Genomic DNA, 24248 nt, shown 5'->3' on the forward strand with positions numbered 1-24248 from the left:
GGATTGGAGTACGAATATGAATCCATGAAGTGGCGTGCAGTAAGGAGGATGAGGATTGTCATTGTGGGTAATAAGAATAATGCGAAGTAGGGATGATAAGAATGTCAAAGTGTGCAGATGTAAATTAGAATCCGAGAAAAGAAAAGAGAATTCACTTGAGTTGGAATTGGAAATCCATCCACACAAGCAAACTTAATATCTTTTCTGCCTTAGAAAGTGGGGGGTTTTGCAGCTTTTCATTTCAACAAGAAATCATGTCGGGAATTCACTTCAGTTCACCCCAATATGGAGTACTTAAATGAGAGAGAGATGGCGTAATGATGATCGCAAGTGGAGTGTAAATGGAGGGACACACATATACACATGATTTACTATCCAACCCAACAACAAGCTAGTACTAGTAGTACTTCTTATGTGTGTGTGTGTGTCCTGAGACAAGGGCTAGGACACGCAATGCCCTATTCATTTTGTAAATGTGACCTCTATAAATATTCTCTTCCCCCTATTGACTATTGTCCCCTCTAATTTTGGCACACTCATCATCTTTTTTTCAAACACGTCACTCTCAATTCCTCTCCCTCATCTTATCTCAATATGTTAAATTCCAAACTCACTTTTCTGGTATACTAATTGATTACAAGGTTGAGTGTTTTTCTCATTTCATCCACTTGACTCACTTAGTTTTGGACCAACTTGCTTCAAGCTGTATTAATTAAGGATATTTTACGGACAAATTGATCGACTTAAAAGAAAATGTGCACCATTCCAAATGTTTTTAAGTTTGAATTTTATAAGTTTGCTTGGTAAGCAGAAAATTCATTTCCAACAAACAAATGGATAAATCATTAATCACTAATTCAAGCCAACAACTTTCTCTAGCTTTGCAATGCGTACGTCTATTTTGTTTGGCTAGATGTGATCAACCTTCCATTTCCTAAACCATTGTTCATCCTTGCCAACTCCGCTAACAAACAAAACACTTCCAACCTTCGATCCACTACTGTCTTTCTAACTAGCAACTCCGCTAATTCATCTCATCCCATTTTCTGAGAGACTATACTTTCTTATACTTATTCTCTCAAGGTACTAATCTAATATCAATACTACTATAGAAGTGTCCATTTTTACATATTGTGATCTTATAAGGTAAGTAATTACCAACCCTTTTCTTATATATCTAAATTTCTTATGATAAATATTAACAGCATGGCTGCATGGGACTCTTGGACCACCAAAAAAACAATTGAGTAGAGAGCCACATTGACAGAGTCAAGTTCAAGTAGATAAGTAATTTAACAAGTTCAGGCAAAAAGCTTATTATAGTATTACATAATTTTGATGTTGTACGTATTTCACAAAGATGCATTTTATTCTTCTCGACTGGAACTCTTACAGTAGACAACTTAACTTAAATCAAGGATATAATTATAGTATTAGGATTCAAATCAATCTTAGTTCTAAATACTCCGTGACAAATTTATTTATATTATTTTTATCTATTTAAATTGACTTTTAATAGTAATGCTTCATATAAGTACTTTGTCGTGATTATACGTGAAATACTCCACAGTACATTGGCCAAAAAAAGGTTTTAACAATACAAAAATAGTTTATACTTATTCACTAATGAAAAGTGGGGCTAAGGATATGAAGATTGAGGTGGCCTATGATCATGCGGGTTGATAAGGCCTAACCCGAATCATGCCTGTTAAGAAAACTCTCACACTGAATAAGGCAAACGCAGACCTGATCCGTATATGACATGAACTCGTTTTCAACATGGTATAATAAAGATTTACACGATACGATAATAACCTAATAATGATTTATAGTAGATTATTAAAACCTAAAATTACATGCATGATTAAACATGTTTTTAAAGATATTATATGATTAAAACTTGATATTAATACATGAATAAATTATTTTTTAAAACCTGATATTATACGATTAAAATTTCATATTGATATAGTAATATGTTAGAATTCAACGGATTTTAATTATCCGACGGGTGTGTGTTGTGTTACAAAATCGTTAATGTTGGTATATCTGAAACAAAAGCATAGTCGCGTGGTTCTTACTACTTTCATGGAAATATTCTTTTATTTTGAAAAGAAATAAAAATATGAGAAGAGTTAACATATTTGCATGTCATTAATTTGTTTCAAACACACACACACACACACACACACAATAACCTCTCTTCTCTCTCATTAACAAAAAAATCCCTCTAGATCGGAAGACGAAGAAGAAGCAGACAGAGGAGAGGAGATTAGCGCTGCTGTAATTCGTCATGGCAAAAACAGATTGCAGTCTCCAACAACCTAAATCCGTAAGCCTGCCCGCCATCAATCATCCGATTTGATTTCATGTATTAATTAATGAATGAATGGCAAATTGGTTTGTGTGAAATTGAAGGCGAGGGGCGATGAGAACAGGTCGAGGCTCAAGTACTTGGATTTCGTGGTTGTCGCCACCATTCATTTGATGATGCTCATCGCCACCATCTACGGTTTCGCCAAGGAGAGATCCGGCCGCCTCAGGCCCACTATTTGCGTCCTTGAGGACTCTGTCAGGACACTTATTGCCCCGCTTTACGCCAAAACACACCATCTCCCCATTCAACTCCTCACCTTTGCGGATCGCAAGGTACAACGCCATTTAATATCATCATCTGATCTACAATGAAATTCAAACTAAAATATTCACGTAATCTCTTCTCCGATTATCTGTTTTTGTTTATTTCGATCATTTCCGATTTTGTTTGTTTGATCTTATTACCGATTTGCTGAGGCCTTGATAAAGAATATAATTCTCAGTTAGGTTGATTTAATTAACTAGTCCAATGCAAAAATTTGTATAAATTTGTTAAGTGATCTCACAAAGCTGGTGTGGCTTGATGATCTTGTTATCTGGATTTAGGCATTTTCCTTAATTCATCTTTTTTTAGAATTTCAAGGAAATAATGCCTTGAGTATGAGTATGTAATTATGGCATGATATGGATGGTGATGAAGAGGTTCTGTTTAGAAAAATAAATGCCGCAGTGGCATTGCCGGAGGTTGAAGCTGTTGGATTGAGTTCATTCAGAGCTATTTTCTTTATTTTTTCTATACATTGACCCAATTAGTTTAAAAGAGAAACCAAATACTCTCTTTTCCATATAATTTAAAATCACAATTGAAGATCTTTATTTTCCTAAGAGTGATCAAGAGATCCTTCTTTTTGTTTTGGCATTCGGATAGTTGTGAGGCTACAGAACTTGTTTAACACAAATGAAGTTCGTTTTGATCTCAGAGGAAAGTTTTTGATCGGTTCCTCTAATTTCTCATTCATTATTACTGTACAACTGATTTAAGATTGTGTGGTTCACTTTTGAGCTCCTCCTTAAAACACCAACTTTTATGTTATCCTGTGACACAATGTATGATGAACTCGTAATTTGAACATTGCTCCACTTGTTTAAATGCTTGAATATAGATGATCTCTTATGCTATTGATGGACCATTTCTCCATCCTTTTTTCATGAAGGGATTCACCTTCGACTCCACACAGAATCAATTGGTATTTATTCTTGGAAAATGACAGCCTCTAGTGGAGAGATCAATTTATTTTCATCCTGCAGAATAAAAGGATAAACCAAACTGTACGGGATTATGCAGGTTGATGAATCTGTGCACAGAATGAAGAAGTACGTGCCCTCATCTCTGAGACGTGCATCTTTCAAAGCCTTCAACCAAGCTCGGAGAGCACCTGTTGCTGCTCGATGTGTGATGGCTGATGTCCAGAAAACCGGGATGGTGGAGACGGCTTCTGGACTTGCAAAATCTGTGTATGTCAAGTATGAGCCAGTAGCCAAAGATTTCTACACCAAGTATGAACCGGTGACTGAGGAGTATGCACTGTATGTATGGCATTTGCTGAACCAGTACGCTCTCTTCCAACGAGCCGCTCTAGCTGCTGGTCCAGTGGCAGGTTATTGCTCGGAGATGTACAATCAGAAGGTTGAAGTTGCTGCTAAGAATGGGTACAAGGTGGCAGCACATCTTCCTATCATACCTGTTGAGAAGATTGCTGAGGCTCTGAGGACTGAGAATATGAAGCCTGTAGTGATTGATGGAGGCCGCGGAGGGGAAGAAATCAAGGCCAAGTAATCATTGTTTAGCAGGTGGGAACCACAGAGTTATCTTCTTTAACTAGCAGTAGGTACCTTTTTTAAGCAGTTTTTAAAAACTAGTAGTAGTAGTATTTGGTAACTGAGTTGGGACATATGGATCATGTACTGAGAGAGGGGATCAGATTTACCATGGCTTCAACTTGGTAAATGTGAGTTGTTTTATTGTTTGCTACTTATTTTTGGTGGAGCTTATATGATTGATTCTCATTCCCTTCCCCTTTGTAATTGATTCATGGTGAGACATGTATTAGAATAACAGGTGTAGTTTTAAATTGCATGATGTGTTTCTCTCTCACAACTTTTAACCCAACACTGCGCATATTCCTTGTATCTTAGGGAGGTACACAAATCTAGCTCATCACTAGAAACAAGAGCAAAAGGAATAGATCTTCGATTCAATCTTGAATAATGAATTATAACCATCATAATTCATAATCATAACCATAATTTAAATAGAAAAGGAAACAAGTACTAGGAGTATTTGACAACTTATACAGTTGTTGCCCGACCCGACCCGACCCGAATCGGAGGTGAAATCGGGTATGGATGGTTTGATAACACAGCTTCGTGTCTTTGAACCAAAACTCGAAGGCAAAGTTACAATGGCTAACTGTCTGCGGATGCCCATGGCTTCGCCTCTCTGCTGCTCCTCCAAACGGCGTGGTATCGGTGTAATCAACTGCGCTAAAATTCCTATGGCTCCACTCAACCCTAAAGACCCCTTCCTATCGAGGCTCGCCTCCCTTGCCGCCACCTCTCCAGATACGCTCCTCAACAGACCCAAAAACTCCGATACGCCACCATTTTTGGACGTTTTCGACTCCCCAACCCTCATGGCTACCCCTGCCCAGGTATTTACTGTTTCTACTTTTGTGCTTGCAATTGTTCTCTCACTTCGAGTTTCAACCGTTTACTCCTCGACTGCTTGATTTTTTCATTTTGATAGAATGAGAATTATTGTTTGCAATTCGGTTTTATGTATCTGGAGAGGAAATTAGAAACTATGAAATCTTGATGCAACTGTCAACAGATAAAGATTCAACACTTATACATGTGAGCCTCTGTTGAAGATCCTTGAAATCGAATTGAACTGGTCCTTCACGTTTACCATATGCCTATGCCATATAATCTCAGTATCCTTGAGTAAAATGAACAGCTTGGGCTCTTCTACTTTGATCATTTCCTACTAAAATGAAGAGATTAGGCTCTTCTGCTTTGAAAATTAACTTCTTCTTCTTTTTGTGGAGAAATCACAATTTTACAGTAGTGAACTTTTCACTTATGAATATTATTGTTGTTGCTTGAAACAGGTAGAGAGATCCGTTTCGTACAACGAGCACAGACCAAGAAGACCTCCACCAGACTTACCTTCACTATTGCTGCACGGAAGAATAGTGTACATTGGCATGCCGGTTACTAGTTTGACTCTACTCTTCCCTCTTTTAGCATATTACATTCCTGATATTAAAGTGAAAGATGAAGAACTTTGAATCAGATTTAGGTCATTATGGAACTAATAGAAAGTATTCAGAAAAAAAAGTAGTACATGTATGTACTCCATATCATATGCACCAACCTACCAAATAACTTGTTCCTCTTCCACATCCTACTCAACTGATTTTTGTTAATTGGCATGCTCTTGACATGAGACCACCTATAAGTGTGTTTCAGTGCTGTGCTAGAACATCCAAGTGGTTCTTAGATGGAAGTTGTGTTATTCTTATTATTTTGTTCAGATTCCGGATAACAATTTAGCTTAATTCATGCAAATAATATGGACCTTTCTGGTTTCAGTTGGTTCCAGCTGTTACTGAGCTTATTGTAGCTGAGTTGATGTACCTTCAGTGGATGGATCCCAAAGAGCCAGTTTATCTCTACATAAATTCCACTGGAACAACTCGTGATGATGGTGAAACGGTGAGACTTTAAGTGATTAACTTCGTAGTTGCCTTCAAATTTTATTCAAAAGATGCGATCTCGTATTCTCTTAGGCTCTCTCGTCCCTGTACAGTCCCTTCATTACATAAATTTTCTGTAGCAGTTGTTTCCAGCTGTTGCTCCCCTCCCATGGGCAGGAGTTTCTATCCTGATTAAACGCAATTGAACCATAGAGTGTTAGCAGTTGTCTTTCGTGTTTTAAGATTGATAGTCTCCTTTAAACCATCAGTACCATTTTATTTGAATGAAAAAAGAGAGTGGTGAACATCATGTCAATATTTGCTTGGTCTTGAAATATATTCGGTTAATAGGATTGGGGATCCTTGGAATGACTTGGAAACACCGCCTAAATGTAGCAAGATAGGAAATGATAGCAAGCATGAATTATAGCGAAAAATGACATGATATGGAATGACCAGACAGATTCAACACCAACACAACTAGGAAACATGAATATTCATATTCGGTTGCAGTTATACTTGTCTTTATGACTTTATGTTTATGATGAAATAAATTGGATAAACAACGCATGATAGATGCAATAACACACATAGTGCAATAACACAAACTGCCACCCTCGGTGGATAGTATTATATCTATATTCTGTTCAGGTGAAGTTATATTGGTTTTTGCTGATCTCAAACTTAAGTGTTGAATGAAAGATTTTCAGTATATTGTGCTTAATGAGAAAACAAAGCTTAAGCTCCAATTTGATCCCATAATTAGTTTTTATAATTTTACTGTACTTTGTTTACTTCTCATTATAGTTATTAGTTTTGCATTGTCTGTCTCAATTTTCTTATTGCTTTACGAAATTGCAGCTTATTGGTTTTCCTTCTAATTTTAGGGGGTCCATTTGTAATTTTATATCTTCTCCTCTAAACCACTTATGTGTTGTAACTTTTTTTCAGCTGTTGCATATTCATTGTTAAACCATTTCTTTGTCATTGAATTTCCTCATTGAATTTATTTTGCGTGCATTCTTAGTAATAATTGAAATATTCTATTATGCAAGGTTGGAATGGAGACTGAAGGTTTCGCAATTTATGATGCTATGATGCAATTGAAGAATGAGGTATGGTTCCTGTGTGTACAAGTACTTCATATAAATTAATCATGCTGGCTCGCATTGCTTGTTTAGATGCTTTAAATGCCTAAAGTTGGGTAGTTTGTTGAGAATGTCCTATGTGTGCAGTGTGCTTTCAAGATGATTTACTTTGATGTGGTGGCTTTTTTGGTTTTACTTGACTGAATTTGGTAGCGTACAGTTATCTATAGCTATTAGTTGGAAAATGTAGCTACATGCAAATTTATGAACAATACATCCTGATTTCATGCCGTATATGAACTTGCATATTGCCTCACTGCCTTGTGGTCAGGATCTTCTAAAGAAAAAACTACCTTCTCCAGAACTGATGTTATCCTGTTTTCTGCAAATATAATATATCACATCACATGGGTCATTTTTGTAATTATTATGGCAGTTAGTGCTCAAACTTTTTGACAAAGATAGGTATCACTTTCTTAGCCTAGTTTTAAGTTGCATTTTGTAATAGCATGCCTCGACTTGTTTTAAATGATACCTAGTGTCTGGTTACCTTTATACTTAATCTCATATGCAGATACATACTGTTGCTGTTGGAGCTGCTATAGGTCATGCATGCCTCTTACTCTCTGCTGGAAGCAAAGGCAAAAGGTTCATGATGCCACATGCCAAAGGTAGTTTTCAGTTTCTTGCATTAAATTTTGTGTTATTTGCCCGTAAATTGTTATACTTTCACCACTTTTTGGTTTTGCGTACCAACTTTAAATCTTCCCGTAAACCATTTAACAATTAGTTTTATTTGATTTTGTAATCATAGATGATTCTAGTCAATGTTTGTATTGACAATTTGACATGGATAGCTGTGAAACTGACATGGAAAGGATATGAAGCAGTGGGGCTTCTGGGGCTTCCTATTTATCGCTGATTATGCCACATCAAATTTCCAACTATCCATGTCAATAAATGAATATTGACCAGCATCCTCCATGGTAATAAAATCAGATGGAATCAATAGTTGACTAATTTACTGGCAGATTTTAAAGTTGGTATTATAAACTGGAAAATGGATAATTCATGAATTTACAGTACTGACAAATGACCCTTTAATTTATTTATTTTTTGTGCAACTCGCAAGTAGTTTCTCTATCACTTTTCTGAGTTCAGTCATAACTTTCTTGTTCAGCTATGATTCAACAGCCCCGTGTGCCATCCTCTGGTTTAATGCCAGCCAGTGATGTTTTGATTCGTGCAAAAGAGGCAAGTTTGAGCTCGTTGCTGCCTCTTACTACATCTGACTGGAAGTTTTTAATCCATGCGTAGTGGTAATAATAAGTGCATAATAAGCAATATAATATTGGAAACCAAATATAGTGGGTATTTTTAATCCATGCATGTGGCATCATAGGGGCACAGATGTATGTATTTGGGGTAAAATAACGCAGTTCCTTCCATATTGGGACTTGTGATCTTTACTGACAATGTTTTAGGCTTTTTTGACAAAAGTCTATTAATCTGTTTCTGCAACTTATTGGGCTGCTTTTGTAGGTGATAATAAACAGGGATGTCCTTGTTAAACTTCTAGCTAAGCACACTGGAAACGTGAGTTGATATGTCAAATTTCTTTTTTTGGGAGAAAATATACGTTGAACTATTTTCAAGCTTGTTTATTTATGAAATAAAATTCATCAGTTTCCATTTCATTTGGTCAGTCAGAAGAGACAGTGGCCAATGTGATGAAAAGGCCATTTTATATGGACTCTACTAGAGCTAAAGAATTTGGTGTCATTGATAAGGTGAGTTGTTTCCGACTGTACCCTACTTTTTACACCGATGACCTTGGCTCTAGACTCTTGATGTAACGTTTGGATTCAGATACTTTGGCGCGGACAGGAAAAGATTATGGCAGATGCTGCCCCTCCGGAAGAGTGGGATAAGAATGCCGGGATCAAAGTTCTTGATGCAATGTAGTTGCTTTCAAATACTACTTAGGAGGTAAACTTCCCCTCTCTGTAGTATATTAGTCTCCCTTGATTTTCATCACGTATAAGCATTAGTACTTCACAATCGTGTGTAATAACCATGTTTGCTTTTAGAAGTCTTCTAATTGAGAGCTGTTCCAATTAATTAGTCATATAAGGTGAAAATAGTTATATTGGCTTTTGTGTAGATATTTATGACGTGTCTGATTGAATCGACGCAGGATTTTTCTGTCTGCAACAAAACAGATCATGCTCATTACTCGTCCAAGCTTTGATTTCAAGCATATACAGCTGGTTTCATAGCTTAAGCCAATACGGTCACCACACGATTGTAATCAACTACGGTGAGCTCGTGAAGGTGAGCATAATCGGGTGATGGGGTGCAGCTAAAGTTCTCGATGACAAAGCCTCCAAGAAGAGCACTGTGATGAAATATATTGAGGTTAATATTTAATGGAATTTTATCATGCCATGTTTGATTTAGCTCTTCACTCTTCAATAGCACTTCATCACCTAAAGGTTTGTTGACATTATAGTTAGTCGTATGCTTAAATTTGATGCAAGCCTTGTACAATACCCATTCCTGAACAAAATTTTCTTCTACTATTGCCTGTTTCTTTTATGTGCGATTGGAGGATTTGAACATTTGTCATGATTGCAAAACTACCACTAGAAACATAAATGCAACCATAACTATGAAAAAGATTAAAAGTGGCATTGTAACACAAATAATACAGAGGTGTGCGTAACGGTATTTGTGTTAACATGAAGGGCAAATATTGTTTCTGTTTAAGATTGAAATATTGTGTTGACGAGTTTTTCTTTTCGAACAAAGGGGCTAATTTGAAATTTGGCAAATCTTTAAGATTGAAATTCCTTTATGAATAGTTGAAATGCATATTTACCTTTGTAATTTTCATTCCTGATATCTTGGTAGTAATTACTGACTAGAGGTGATATAATCGTTATTACATTAAACCATATCTTTATAGAAGTCAATTATAAAACTAAGGTTTTACAATTATAATTTGAAGAAATGTGAAAGAAAATGAGTATATAATCATAGGCTAAAGAGGGAAATGTTATGCGACACAGAGGGTTGCAAAATAAACATAAAATGGAATATTGTTCCGTGGACTGAAAAGAAAAATAAAATGGAGTTGGTGGTAGGTAGATGGCTGATGGCCACTAGATGCTATGAGAATACTTATTTATGCACACATATAAAAAAGAAATAATTATCCCGAATCCCATATTCGTTAAGGGCCTACCATCCTCATCCAGCTGTGGTGTGAGTTGTTATCTATCTGGCTCTTCCCATCAAATCAAGCACTCTCCAATTTTGTAACACAAACACAATAAATGCAATATGCGAGAGGTCCCTCTTTGTTATTTTTGGGTGATCCTCATATGTGTTCGTAGTAGTAAATGAAATTAACACTGAGAATTTGAGTTATTGATCGACATTATCATTTTTTCGATTATGCAAAGATCCCAAGAATAAATTTTCATTGAATACATCATCACAATAATACAAAATTCTATTCCATTTAAGATGTGAAAATCTATGCAGATTGTGAAAAAACAAATCAAATAATCTCAAGAAAGATAAGCACAACATAACAATTAACAACACACCAATGTATATTCAATTATTAATTCCGTGTATAACAAACACCCCCACCCCAAAAAAAGATGAAATCAAAACAAAATGAAGAATTGAAAAGTAAAATTAATAGTAGTATTTCCCAAGGAAGAAAATAAGAAAGAATATTAGATGCGGAATTCAGCTCCTGCAACGTGTGATGGCGCTGCAGCCGCGCCGGTAGGGGTTGGCCTGAGCACCGGGGCGGCAGTTGTAGTAGGACGCGCCGCGCCGCGAGCACGGCACATTGTTCCTTTGCAGAGCGCCGTAGCTGATGTAGCGGCGCGTGGCTAGGATGCGCCTGTTCGACTCCGAATCCAGCTCGAATTCCTCCTCCTCGTTGGCCAGACACTCCGCCACGGTGCCCCTGCACCCCGATCTAACCGCTGGCATCACCCACGCCGTCTCTGCCGTGGCCATTGCGTGTGGGAGTATGAGACACGCGATTAAGCATATTGCCAACAGCAATTTCCAAGTGCCTGCCATTACAAACGAAACCTCTTCTTCTTAATTACTCACAATCTGCGATATATATTGTATTCTTCTCGATCTAGAGTTTCACTCTCTAGATTGGCGAAGATGGAAGGACGAGAGAAAGGGAGAGAGAAAAAAGAAAGGTTAAACAGCTAATGCAAGACTGGTTGATTGAAATTTGAAGATATATGGGGACGACGCGTAATTGAAGGGCTAATAATTGCGCTGACAAACTTTAACATTCAAAATAATTTTACAAATAATACTCCTATTTCTAAAAATATATTTACAATTTATTTTTAGACAATATTAATATACTCTCTGTCATAGTAGTTGAAGCATTTCTTTCGGATACATATATTAAGAAAAAGATATGTAATGTTACAATAAAAAGATCATCAAGTTTAACAGAGAAGAAAATAGAGATAATAAAGTAAGATAGAGGGAGAAAATAAGAGTTAGAAGAAGTGTTACTCTCAACGTCATTAGAGTGTACACAGTGGGGGCACTGTGGCGGTGGAGGAGTCGCTGGATACGCGGCGTGGATGAGGCGGAGCGGCGGTCTTTGCGACGGAGCCGCGGTAGCATATTTCCGATTTTCTTTTCTTAATTTATTTCTATAAATACAACCTATTCTCAATTCATTTTTTTTTTCATTCTGTTCCAATCTCCAATCTCAATTTTTTTAATTTTATTCTATAAGTTTAAAATATACCAACAATTGATAAAATAATGTGATTTGTGGTTGTGGCGTGGATGTCATTGTGGCTGGATAAGTTTTTGTGGCTGTGGTGACTAGGCAGAAAGTTTTTGTGGCTTTGCTGACTAGGCGGACAAGTTTTATGTGGCTGTGATGTGGATATTCCGCTTTATTGGGGACACTCTTATGAGTCTCTTTTGAGTTCAGTACGAATTTTATGAAATACTCCCATGTCTCACTTTAGGAGTCACATTTGAGTTCGATGCGGATTTTAAAAAGAGTGAACTACAAAATTGACCCCTACGTATGACAAGTCGAACGCTAGAGGTACCCATGTTTTAAAAAATGCGTTGTTAGTCTCTACGTATGGGTATAATATCATTTCAGACTCTTTTTCACTATTTTGAGTCTTTTATACCATTTTCCCTCACTTTTAACATAAATGTAATTCCAAGGGTGTTTTAGTCTTTCTCATTTTTGTTAATATGTATCATGTTTATTTTATATTAAAATATTATTTTCATTTAATCCATAAATATTGTAAATATAATTAAATTAATAAATTAAAATACTTATCAATAGTTATCATAAGAATAATTTATGTTTTTATTTTAGTTAGATATGTTTTTATAAATAGTAATTTTTTTAAAGAAAACCGTAAATTATGTAATAGTAATTTTTTTATATATCATATCATCTATTACATGATTTACGGTTTATTTAAAAAAATTACTTTTTACAAAAACATATCTAACTGAAATAAAAACATAAATCATTCTTACGATAACTATTGATAAGTATTTTTATTCATCAATCTAATTTAATTACTATTACATAATTTACGGTTTTCTTTAAAAAAAATTACTCCACTATTTATAAAAACATATCTAACTAAAATAAAAATATAAATTATTCTTACGATAACTATTGATAAGTATTTTTATTTATCAATCTAATTAAATTTACAATATTTATGGATTAAATGAAAATAATATTTTAATATAAAATAAACATAGGCATAGTAATAAAAATGAAAAAGACTAAAACATCCTTGGAATTACATTTAGGTTAAAAATGAGGAAAAAGGGTATAAAAGACTCAAAATAGTGAAAAAGGGTCTGAGATAATATTATATCCATACGTAGAGGCTAACAACGCATTTTTTTAAACATGGGTACCTCTAGCGTTTGACTTGTCATACGTAGGGGTCAATTTTGTAGTTCACTCTTTAAAAAAATGTAAAGGAAAGTGGGTGAAAAAGATATAGTGGAATGTGAGTCCTAATTTATATATTAGCTTTATAATAAAATGTGAGCGAAAAAAGGTTAGTGGAATGTGGGGCCTATTATCATTTCTGAAATATTCCAACCTGAACTCTTAAAGTGGGACCCTAAAAAATGATCAACAGGGGCTCCTAAATTGGGGTACTACAAATGGAAGTAAGTGGAAAAAGATAGTGTAACATGGGACCCATTTTTATATACTCCCCCCGTTCTGCTTAAGATGAGACGTTTTCCTTTTTAGTTTGCCCCAACTGACAAATTTCCTTTTTTGAAAACTTTCTCTCTCCAAACAATACACTCAACCACTTTTTATCACTTCTATTAAAATATTCATCTTTCTTTCTCTCTGTTTTTATACTTACACCCACCTTTTCTCTCTCCAATTAAGCACTTTAATCAATAACTCCTAAAATTATGTGCCGGCCAAGAAATGTGTCATATTAGTCGGGACGGAGCGAGTACTTTTATATTAATAAAGTAGTGTGAGGAGTATTAGTTTTATTGCAACAAAAAATGGCGATTCCGTCTTCTTGGCGGCCCTCACACTTCGGTCTGACATCATGTGAGGGGGTTCAATCAGGGTACACAGTAGCCCGTTAAGAGGTAGGCTTTAACTCACTAACCGCCAAAAACTCATCTCCAAAGGCCACACACTTGTGCCTGAGAGATAGAAGCAACTACTCAGCAGTAGTAAGATTTGAACTCAGGTTTTGAAATGACTCTAATACTATAGAATGCTCAAAACAGAGAAATGACTCTAAAAAGAAGAGTATTCTATCATAGTCTCATTTAAATTGTCACATTAAAAACTACTGCATTTTATACACTAAAGACCCCGTCATGAATCATAGTGATTTCTGATCCAAATTTTGACGAGTTGCAAGCTAGTTCTAGTTTAATCACGGAGGCCACTGCTACATTACACCAACATTTTATTTTAATTTTATTTCAAGCCAGATTCTACCTATTATTTTCACAGATCATATGGACACTAGTATTATGTAATTATAATTGAAATATACTACTACTAGTAATATTGACAACATAAATAAATTATTGTTTAGGTCATGCTTCCGACTACTACTGTAGTTTTGCCCCTCTTTTCTTTTGATTTGGGGACCTTTTTGCTTCTTTAATTAGGATTCTAATAGAGGGCAGCCACTACTTGCGGAAAATGGGCTAGAAAATGCAACTCAGAATTAAAAAAACTCACATAGAAAAAGTTGAATATTGCCAAAAAGTCCACCCGTACAAGGTCTTCTAATTTGATCAAATCCGATCTGTTAAGGAAACTGCAAATCCGAACACGAATCCGACCTGCTACCCTCAAACCTGAACACGACCCGAATCCGACACGAATCCGTTAATGACACAATAGAATATGGGTTGACACGACACAATAACGACCTGAACCCAATATTATACGATTAAACCTAATTTTAAATTTGATTTACATGATAAAAATCAATTTTCCATAATTTAAACCTGATTTACAACAAATTAAATAACTAAACTAAAGCATTATTTAAAATATATATATAAATAATAAAAATAATAATATTCTTTCATAATGGGTTATCCGTATCCAATTCACATTCAACCTGAAATTTTCGGGTTCTGACAGGTCAACCCAATAAGGATATGAACCCATTAAGGTTTGGCCCAAACCCATTATTTTCGTGTGGAGGATAAAAAATTGCCAGCTAATTAATTATACATAGATTACGTTATATATATGGTAATTTTGTTAGATGATTTAATAAGATCAATATGAGTTAGAGTTCGATTAAAAATGTAGTAGTTTAACAAATCATAATGCAACAATACTAAGTTTTTTACATAAGTAGTAGTGCAAAACTAGTTTATAGTTTCATCTCTAACAAATTCAAACTCGTGACCAGAGATGCCTAAGATGCATAAATGGGCGGTAACGGTCTAGAACCGCTAGTTCCGGTTTAAGAAGATCATGAATCGGAACCGACCCATGAGCAACATATCGTGTTTTGGAACATTTCCTGCATCTTTGCCACATAAATTTTGATTGTCACATCAATATTTTTGTTTATCAGATTTATTTTTAAAAAATATTTTATTATTAAAAATAAAACAAAGAAAATTATTGATAATCTTTAAAATATGATATTTTCAATTAAACACCCTAATAATTTTAAAAAATCGATTATTTACCCTATTTTTTATTTGTAATAAGTGGGCCAGTGGGGCATAATCAAATGGGCTGAATTAATCAACAAAAAAGAAACAGTCACAAAATCCAGTGGGTTAGGGTTTTGGGCTGCTTCTCATATAAGAAGATTAGTTAAAGCCGCCATCGTTCAGCAGCTCCAGCCTTTGTTTCCCGCATCTCCTTCTTCAGGTACTCTCTAGTCTCTACCTCCCCTTCTGCGAATGTTAATTCTGAAAATAATATGGCCATTTTGCTTGAGATATCTTTCAGCATCTCATCTTTATCCTTCCCCCTAGATTTTGTAAACTTGTATATATGTGTATGTAATGCTGCCCTATTGCGGATGGTTATTCTTATCGACGAAATAAAACTCTATCTAGGATGAATTTGAAGTATCTTATCGATAATAGCAAATCTGTAGTGGCGGAGCGTGACAACTTGTTTTTTTACGAAATTGATTCGTACTGATCTGCACGATATGAATTCACAATGTTATGATTGTTGTAATTTGGATGATTGGTTTGAATGAAAGACCTTAATTTGTACTTATTATAATTGACCGATTGTTAAGATTAAATTTTTAAGTTATTATACTTGATGAATATAAGACTATGCGATATTGATGGGCAGAGTTCGTATCTGATCATTATTCGTGATACACAGCTAGACTGTTAATCGTTGTTTCCTTGACTCAGGTACTTGGTTATTTCATAGTATTTCTCAAGTGCTTAAAAGACTTGGTCAATATGCAGAATGAAGAAGGGCAGAACATGGATCTTTATATCCCACGGAAATGGTGTGTATATTGTTTGAAGAACTAATTTCAATTTTTTTGTTCATTTGGTAGCCGTGATGTATAAAATTGTGAAAAGGTCATTGTGCATAGACATTACTGATTATATACGTGTTTATAATGCAGCTCGGCCACTAACAGGCTGATCACTTCCAAGGATCATGCATCCGTCCAGATCAATGTTGGTCATTTGGATGAGAGTGGCAGATACACTGGCCAATTCTCAACTTTTGCTCTTTGTGGTTTCATTCGCGCCCAGGCAAGTGTTTTGTGCACTTGTTTTCATTTTAAGTTCATTGTTTAACTGATTCAATGTTTCTTGGCTCTTCTAACTAACCCTAATGAGTGAGACTATCCTGTTGTAGTAACGTAGGATAATGATTATGTTGCACTTTGGTGTTTGGAAAAAAAATCTGAACATTGGGGAAAATTATTTATCAAAAGAATTTGGGAACCAAAAGGTTGTATTTTGGAAGAGTGAAATTATTTTGGAAACAAGGGGCTGTATTGAAATTGCCAAAGCTTTCAAAACTTGGACATAGCATTTCCCTGTATAGTTGTCTCGTCAATTTATTTGGTTGACAAGGAGAAACTCATTACTATAAATCTTATGAACTCTCTCGGCAATTTATGCCACTTGGGCTGTAATACTGCTGCACTTTTTTCCCTCTATTTCGAGTATGTTGTATGTGCTTCAGATGTGGTTATATCATCTCTATTATGATATTACTGCACTTTTTAGCTCTCACTTGTCATCATTACATTCTAATTCTAAGAAGATTGTTGTGAAAAAGGGCTCAATACTACATGTAGACTAATATCTGTAAGAAAAAAATGGAATCAAATGGCTCAGAAATAAGTGTTCTGCCATGAAATTATACACTTAACATAGTAGGTCTAGTTGACCTTTTCCTCTAAACTAGGTCCATATGTTTGGTGTTGAATCTTGGTGTTAATGTCAAGTGTGGTGCTTCCTTCCACTACTAGAATCTCCTTTGACACTTTAGTGCAGAATGCGACGTCTAAACTTTCTTTTGGTTCTTTTCACTTCTCTCATTTTGCTAACCTTGTGAAGTTTTATAGTATGGTAGAAGAATGTTGTCCTGTGGCATATGTGATTAATATTTTATGAGGATGGGAAACTCTGTTGTGCAGGGTGATGCCGACAGTGCGCTTGATAGGCTGTGGCAGAAAAAGAAAGTTGAAGCCCAACAACAGTAAACGGGAGTTGTAATGGCAAGATTGTTTTTTTGAAGTTTCTTTAAAATAGTCTGAGAATTATCAGTATTACCTAATACATTTGAAGATGTGCAGTTGAAGTTTCACGACACATCTATCTTTAATCTATATTGTTTTACTTAATTTAGGATTAGTAGATAAAAACCTTCCTTAAACTGTCTTACCTTTTGTTCTTTATAGAGTATTTTTTTCATCAATTATGCAGTATGAGACAACTGTTAAAACACCGCTAATTAAGAACCCTAATCAATGAAAGTTTGCCCTTTGTCTTTTGTCCAATGTAAAGTAAATGAAGTATTGTTTTGTAGTACTGTATTAGAGCATCAGGTGGATGCTTTTTGGCGGACAACTTTCTTTTTTTTATCCATAGCCCCATTTTATTTGTCCACAGCCAAAAAAAAAAGTGTCTGCAGTAATAGTGGACACTTTTTGGTGGACAAATTTCACTTTATTTTAGTTGTATTTTTTAATTCAACTACAATTAAAATTATCGGACTATAAATAATTAGAGAACGAGATAATAATAAAATTAAAAAGTTCGATGAGACCAAATATTCGTTGTATTCATGGATATCGGAAAATTACATAACGAACATTTAAAAAAAAAACATACAAAAACAAATAAAAACACCGCCACCATCTACTCGGTCGCGGAGTCGGAATCCGGTGCCTCATCTTCGTCGCCCACTCCCCCCGGCGCCGCCGCCCCTGCCCCCGCCGCCCCCGGCGTCGCCCCTGGACCAATCAGCCCCAGATCCTCTCTGATCCTACACATCAGCTCATAGTATATCGCCTTGGTGATCGGGTCAGTGGCCGACTCATAGAAACGGCAGTTATCTTGCAGTTGTTTCATCAACTGCACATTCAGGTTCCTGTTCAAGACCACATGGGCCCCATGGTCCACGGACTGAGCTCCAGAAGGCGCCTGCGCGCCTCGCGATCCAGACGCGGCCGCCGAGTAGCGGGAGGAACCTGCAGACATTCGGGCGCTGCGGATACTGGCCTTCTTCCCCGGAGGGCGTGAGCGCCTGGTGTGTGTATCAGAGGGCTCATCCGCCTGGGCGTCGTTGAGGTCGATTGATTGTCCGCCGCTGCTGCCGCTGTAGTTCCCGGCTCTGTTGCGTCTATTGCGCTTCGCCGCGTGACCCTCAGTCTCCTCTGCACAGATGGCCTTGAATTTCGGGCAGTTCTCGAGAATGAGAAACTCCTCCCAGTGGTTGAACCTAGGCTTATATAGCGCGTTGTATTGGGACACAGACAGAGCCTTCACGTCGGCTTCGTTGCGGCCACTCTCAGCGTTGAGAAGGTTGTTGCCGTAGATGCCCGCGAACTTCTTGGTGGGTGTCAGAATCCTCCCAAACTTCTTCCGGAGCTGTTCCGCGTCACGCGGTTTGGCGCCTCTCGGCTTGAACTCATTGTAGGTCAACAAGACGCGCTTCCAAAAGCCCATCTCGGTCTGATCGGTGCCAACACAGGGGTCTGATGTGACGGCATCCCATGCCCTCGCCACAGCAATCGACTCGTCTTTGGTGTAGTGCCCGCCCCGACTTGTTACCGCCGACTCGCTACCGCCGCTGCCGCTGCCATCCCCGTCGCCGTCGCCGCCGGAAGATCTCGTCGGCGGGGTCTCCGGTAGGCCCGGACTCATCAGCCCCATCATCTGCTCCAGTGTGAACCTATCGAAATCCGACAACGGAGTCTGGGTGCGCTGGAAAGAGTGAGAAGGGGTATCCGGCCGCGGATGGTTGGGCGAGTCCATAGTGGGTCGATAATCTCCAAATGCCGAACGACCCAAATTCCTCTGATGAGAAGATTGACCCCGATATTGGCTTTGTTGCCACGGCGGGGATGTCGGTGACCACGACTGGAATGGAGGGGGACTGGGACTCGATCCCCGGGGGGTGGGACTCGATCCCCACAGCTGAGATGGCTGGGAAGAAGGATAGTATCCGTATCCCGATTCTTCCGTGCCGGGTGAATCTTCGTCTCTCCCGTGCATTTGGTAAAATCTAGGGTTGTGAAATTGGGGGTGGAGTGAAAATGGGTGTGGAGTGGAAAATAAATGGGTGGGGTACTTAAATAAGCCAAAAAAATGAATTAAAATTCGAATTTAAAAAAAAAAAAAAAAAATTAAAAATCCGGCGACCGCTGCTGCGGTGCTGCCGCGCAATAGATAGGCGCGGCGGCCGCCGCGATTCTCTCTCATGCGGCCCGTCCTCGTCGCAAAGCCGGCGATGGCCCTTCCGCCCCAAGAGATTCGTCCGCCCACGGGGCGGACGCCTTCCACCCTATACATCGCCGCGGCTAAGCCGCGGCCGGCGCGCCGCCCCTATAGTGGTTGCTCTTATCTTTACTAGTAGTACTAACTTTAGTTATTGGTGAGGCAAAGTTGAATAATAATTCTACTCTATATATAGGAAATAAAGTATTTATCACATTATGTATGCATTGACATTCCACAATTTCTTAAATCTGATCCGAGTCTCCAACAACTTCCATTTATGATGTAAATAGCTTTTACCATATGTTTTATATATTCATTTATGAAAATCAAGATTTTAATTGTCTTAGTAAAAGAAAAAACAAAATATGATATTTCCTCCATCTCTAACAAGCGTTTTCATCTCCATGTCAAAAAGGTGTGGGAGCACTTGTAAGGGATGGGCAAAGGTATTAATCCTTAAACATTCTCGTGTAAAATTGTTGGAAAATTATGGTTCTTCTAAGACTTATTATTTGTCAATTGTATATCACTGGTTAAAAGTTAAAACATGCTCAGTGGAAGTTATCATTACCAAATAACTTCTTTATTAATACCTTCGTCGAGCTCATCATTTCACATACTGCATGATTGTTACATGAACATCAATGCTCATTATATTATTGAAATATTATTGAACATGGACAACGATGTTTAATAAATGGGTCTATCTTGCCTATTAAATTTTACAACTGGTCACATTAAAGGAAGTTGAAAAATTCACCCCTCACTCTCTAACGAGAGACTGAAACTCTGAAAGTAAACATCATGTATTTGCCATTTTGGAGTACTATTTAGGAATACGTTATACGTACATCAATAAATTAAAAAAATTATTATTCCTTGGTGAATTTTCGGATTTGTTTTAAACATACACCAACTAATTATAGTGTGTTCTACTCAACAACTATAATTAAGACAAAATTTAGTTACAGTCTTAGAGTAAATCAAAGAAGTGAGATCAGACAACTTATGCATCTTATAGTTATAAACTTATAATAAAACCAAGGAGCAAGGACACACTTCATCTCCTAGACGTATCCGATTCAATTTGAGTTGTCTCTACCTCTATCCGAATAAAACAAAATATACTTCAAGAATTAACCAAAATGTAAACCAAAAAAGGAAAAGGACTTGAAAATGGTCAAAAACCTATACACAGGGTTGCAACTTTTGATGAAAAGCAACAACTTTAAAAAAATAGACACCAAAAACTAGGTGTCAAAGATAGATGCACTAATTTATTTATTTTACTACTTTACACATCACATTGAATAATTGCCTTACGAAATGGGGCTTCCAAACAAACCAATGATTTTCAACATCCCTTTTAGTTAAGGAAATATTGCAACTGTAAATTAATTAATTAATTAGAAGTGATGAAATAAAGATTGAGTACGTGTTAGATTATGAATGGGGCGTTTACCAAGTAGTACTCCATTTGGATTCTGCTTGAATATGCTCATCACTTTATTGAGTAGCAGTAGTAGGATTTAATTTTATTTTTCCTTTGAATAGTTAGGTAAAAAAATTAGATGGTTGTGATACACTTTTCTGGGGGAAAAATCCTACTCCACATTATTTTGTGGAAGTGGCATCAATGTCAAGCTTATAATTTGTGAAAAAAATTTGCCAAGTTGTTTAAGAGTATAAATACTGCATTAATTATCATAAATTAAATTAATACATAGGTATGTCAAATCATATTCATTGAGTATTTTAATCAAAGATGGCGGAAAAGTAAATTGGACTGGTTTAACCCACCTTTTCCTTTTTTATCTGTTCCACCTAACTAATGGATTTTTCTTTATTCGTTTAATATTACTAGTATTACTACGGAGTACTTTTTTTAGAAAAAATTACTTGTGATTAGTATTATACACTATTAGTGCATTGTACATTTTACTATAGCATAAAATACACTTTCCAGTGTAACTTAAGAGTAAAGACTAAATTTTTAGATAGTACAGTAATTAAAAGGATAATGCATGCAACTTAAATCATATGATTTCGATATCTTAGAAAAACAGTTGAGAACTGGCTACTTAAATCATATTCTTTCATTAACAAACTAATTGTCTGCAGATTCCCCTTTGACTAAATGAAACGATAAACTTTTCACCAATATGCTAAAACTCGAATTCCGACTTACCACCTCAGATTTTGATTTGGAGAAAATCAATATCATGGCAAATTTAATAGAATCAAAGTTCATAATTATTTTCGCAACCGATTTAGTGAAATAAATACCAAAATTAGTTCATAGCGATTTTTTAATATACTACCATAGAAAGTAAAATAATTGTACATGCATATTTGAAAGTCAAAAAGTCTTATACATAACATACTACAGAGGTCAATATATCTGAGTCACATAATAAAGCATCCATTTGGATTTTCATCGCTAAACATTTCAAAAGAATCCAACGGCTGCCGTTGATTCATCTCAGAATCCAACGGCGGCGGCTCCATCTGGTGCATATACGCGTGCGCATGCGGTGGAGGCGCAGTGTAGTACGACGCCGTGTAGCTGCTACTAGGATACGCCGTATTGTAGCTCACCGCGCATACAGGCGGAGGAAATTGATCATGACACGGTGTAGGCGTGGGACTCTCATTGCTCGCTGGCACCGGATTCTCCAATCCTCCGTCAATTTGCACTCTCTTCTTCTTCTTCTTCTTTTTCGCAGAAGCCACACCGTCGCTTTTCTCCGGCGCGGCCGAGCAGCTCTCCTCATCCTCTGACCTTTTTACGTCGGCGCCGGCGCTTGCTTTTTTGACATCTCCTCCTCCGCCGTCACCTGCGGTTTCGGTGGTTTTACCTTTATTGCCGGAAGCGGGAGGCGCTTCTACGGCGTCGTTTTTTTCTTCTGTTTTCATCTCTTTCTTGTTTCCAATTGTAGGAATAATTTCTTCTTGTGGCCATAGCTGGGCGTTTTTGCCGGATTTGATCAATTTTCTGATCAAGGCGTCGGCGTCGACGTTGCCCTTCACCGTCACTTTGTGTTGCTGCGCGTCGATGTCTACATGCTCCACTCCTTCAACACATAGAAACATAAATTAATCAACAAAATTAAAAGGAAATTAAGGAGAAAGAAGAAATTAATTACCTTGGATTTGAGAGAGAATTTTGTGGACTTTTCTTTTGCAGCCTTGGCAGTGGATGGAAGCTTTGATGATTGTAGTCTGCATGTTTCTACTTAATTACACCAACAAATACTCTTACCTAGCGAGGAGAAAAGGAAGACGTACCTTGAGATGGTTGATGGGTTCCTCCGCCATGAGAGAGACAGAGAGTTTGGAAAAGCAGAGGGGGAAATGATGAAGAAATAAGAATGGCTGGCTTTAACAAAAGGAAACACTCTGCATATTACGGAGTATCACTTTTGAGTTTTATAACTGCTTCAATTTTAAGATCTACTCCTAATTCAACAAATAACGAAATTAAGGGAGTAATTCATTTGTAGATTTACTGTATCATATTTATTTTTATTCATACTTCCCATTAATGGATCGATTTCATTTCATCATTCTATTTTTATCTTGTATTCTCCTATTTTATAACCACAATCAATTCCGTGATAGTTATATTTTGAATACAACTGAAGTAGTACTAGTATTATTTTATCTATAGGGAATAAGATTTTTTTTTCATTCAAAATTATGAATCAATTTCATGCTATAAACAATAAGTAAGACCTAGCTAGAATTCTCCAGCAAGTTCGCGCAGGGCAATTTGAAACTTCAGACTTAAGTTTATATTAAATATTAATCAAAGTAGATTTTATGCCAAAAAGTTTCATTTAAGTGGTTCCTCTTAGAGCATCGCTATTGGTAGGACCAGCAAGCTACAAGGTTCAATGTTATGGTTTACATGTGCTACTTTTTAATAAACCAACCTTTTATATTTCTACTTACACTATTAATTGGTAGTAATTCAATATGATCCTAGCTATTTCCATCATTTTGTGATTGAACAACGTACAATTAAATATTTGATTTTTATTAGCATTTCACCTCAAGTTTAGCCGTGATATTACGGTTAGAATTATAAAAAATAGAAATCATATTGTACTTACTCGCAATCATAAAAGATACTCGTGTTATAAGGTTTTCAATTCGAATTTGAAATCAAAACATAATGATTCACTCTACCTTTTGGACTTGTGACGTATAAATTATAAATGGGCTTTCCAGCATAAAAATACCCTCATTTCACTGCATTAGATTGTTGAAATCTCATAGTATATAATATGAAGTAATTATAAAGTAATTACGTGGTATCCTCATAAATGAAAAAACGATATGTTATAGCTAAATTTGAAAAAATATTACTATCACAAATTCAGTTGCAGAATGCACTTTAATTAATTATCGTTGTGAAAAGAATCAACTCAGTTTGTGGATGTTGGATGATGGAGTTGGCAAAGAAACGTCAACTACAAATAGAATTATAGAAAACATATATGGAAGAGTTTGTGCTTGAAATTTGTAATGTAATGGCAACTCTATAGAGACCACACTTACAAGT

General features: G+C 36.5%; 5 protein-coding genes across 5 annotated transcripts; 3 read left to right on the forward strand and 2 right to left on the reverse strand.

The window, feature by feature from the left end:
* The first annotated feature begins 2181 nt into the window (after positions 1-2181).
* Positions 2182-4453, forward strand: LOC125203283 (stress-related protein-like). The gene is made up of 3 exons (XM_048101592.2): positions 2182-2332; positions 2419-2649; positions 3662-4453. The coding sequence occupies exons 1-3, from the start codon at positions 2294-2296 to the stop codon at positions 4151-4153; spliced, it is 762 nt and encodes a 253-aa protein (XP_047957549.1). The 5' UTR covers positions 2182-2293; the 3' UTR covers positions 4154-4453.
* Positions 4454-4749: 296 nt separating this feature from the next.
* Positions 4750-9760, forward strand: LOC125203332 (ATP-dependent Clp protease proteolytic subunit-related protein 3, chloroplastic-like). The gene is made up of 10 exons (XM_048101655.2): positions 4750-5027; positions 5487-5588; positions 5971-6093; positions 7130-7189; positions 7737-7833; positions 8343-8416; positions 8705-8758; positions 8869-8952; positions 9032-9151; positions 9360-9760. The coding sequence occupies exons 1-9, from the start codon at positions 4779-4781 to the stop codon at positions 9125-9127; spliced, it is 939 nt and encodes a 312-aa protein (XP_047957612.1). The 5' UTR covers positions 4750-4778; the 3' UTR covers positions 9128-9151; positions 9360-9760.
* Positions 9761-10628: 868 nt separating this feature from the next.
* On the reverse strand, positions 10629-11426 carry LOC125204397 (rapid alkalinization factor-like). Its single transcript, XM_048103053.2, has one exon. It carries the CDS (start codon positions 11267-11269, stop codon positions 10925-10927), a length of 345 nt encoding a protein of 114 aa, XP_047959010.1. The 5' UTR covers positions 11270-11426; the 3' UTR covers positions 10629-10924.
* A 4066-nt stretch (positions 11427-15492) lies between these two features.
* LOC125203901 (small ribosomal subunit protein eS21y-like) lies at positions 15493-17580 on the forward strand. Its single transcript, XM_048102412.2, has 4 exons — positions 15493-15614; positions 16121-16221; positions 16345-16477; positions 17374-17580. Exons 2-4 carry the CDS (start codon positions 16172-16174, stop codon positions 17437-17439), a joined length of 249 nt encoding a protein of 82 aa, XP_047958369.1. The 5' UTR covers positions 15493-15614; positions 16121-16171; the 3' UTR covers positions 17440-17580.
* A 4392-nt stretch (positions 17581-21972) lies between these two features.
* LOC125204667 (uncharacterized) lies at positions 21973-23357 on the reverse strand. The gene is made up of 3 exons (XM_048103374.2): positions 22970-23357; positions 22828-22903; positions 21973-22755 (listed from the first exon to the last, which is right to left on the reverse strand). The coding sequence occupies exons 1-3, from the start codon at positions 22997-22999 to the stop codon at positions 22088-22090; spliced, it is 774 nt and encodes a 257-aa protein (XP_047959331.1). The 5' UTR covers positions 23000-23357; the 3' UTR covers positions 21973-22087.
* Between the last annotated feature and the right edge of the window lie 891 nt (positions 23358-24248).

The sequence above is a fragment of the Salvia hispanica genome, chromosome 6, assembly GCF_029641045.1.
Source record: "Salvia hispanica isolate PSC_SH4W2 chromosome 6, Shi_PSC_v1, whole genome shotgun sequence".
NCBI classification, from domain to species: domain Eukaryota; kingdom Viridiplantae; phylum Streptophyta; class Magnoliopsida; order Lamiales; family Lamiaceae; genus Salvia; species Salvia hispanica.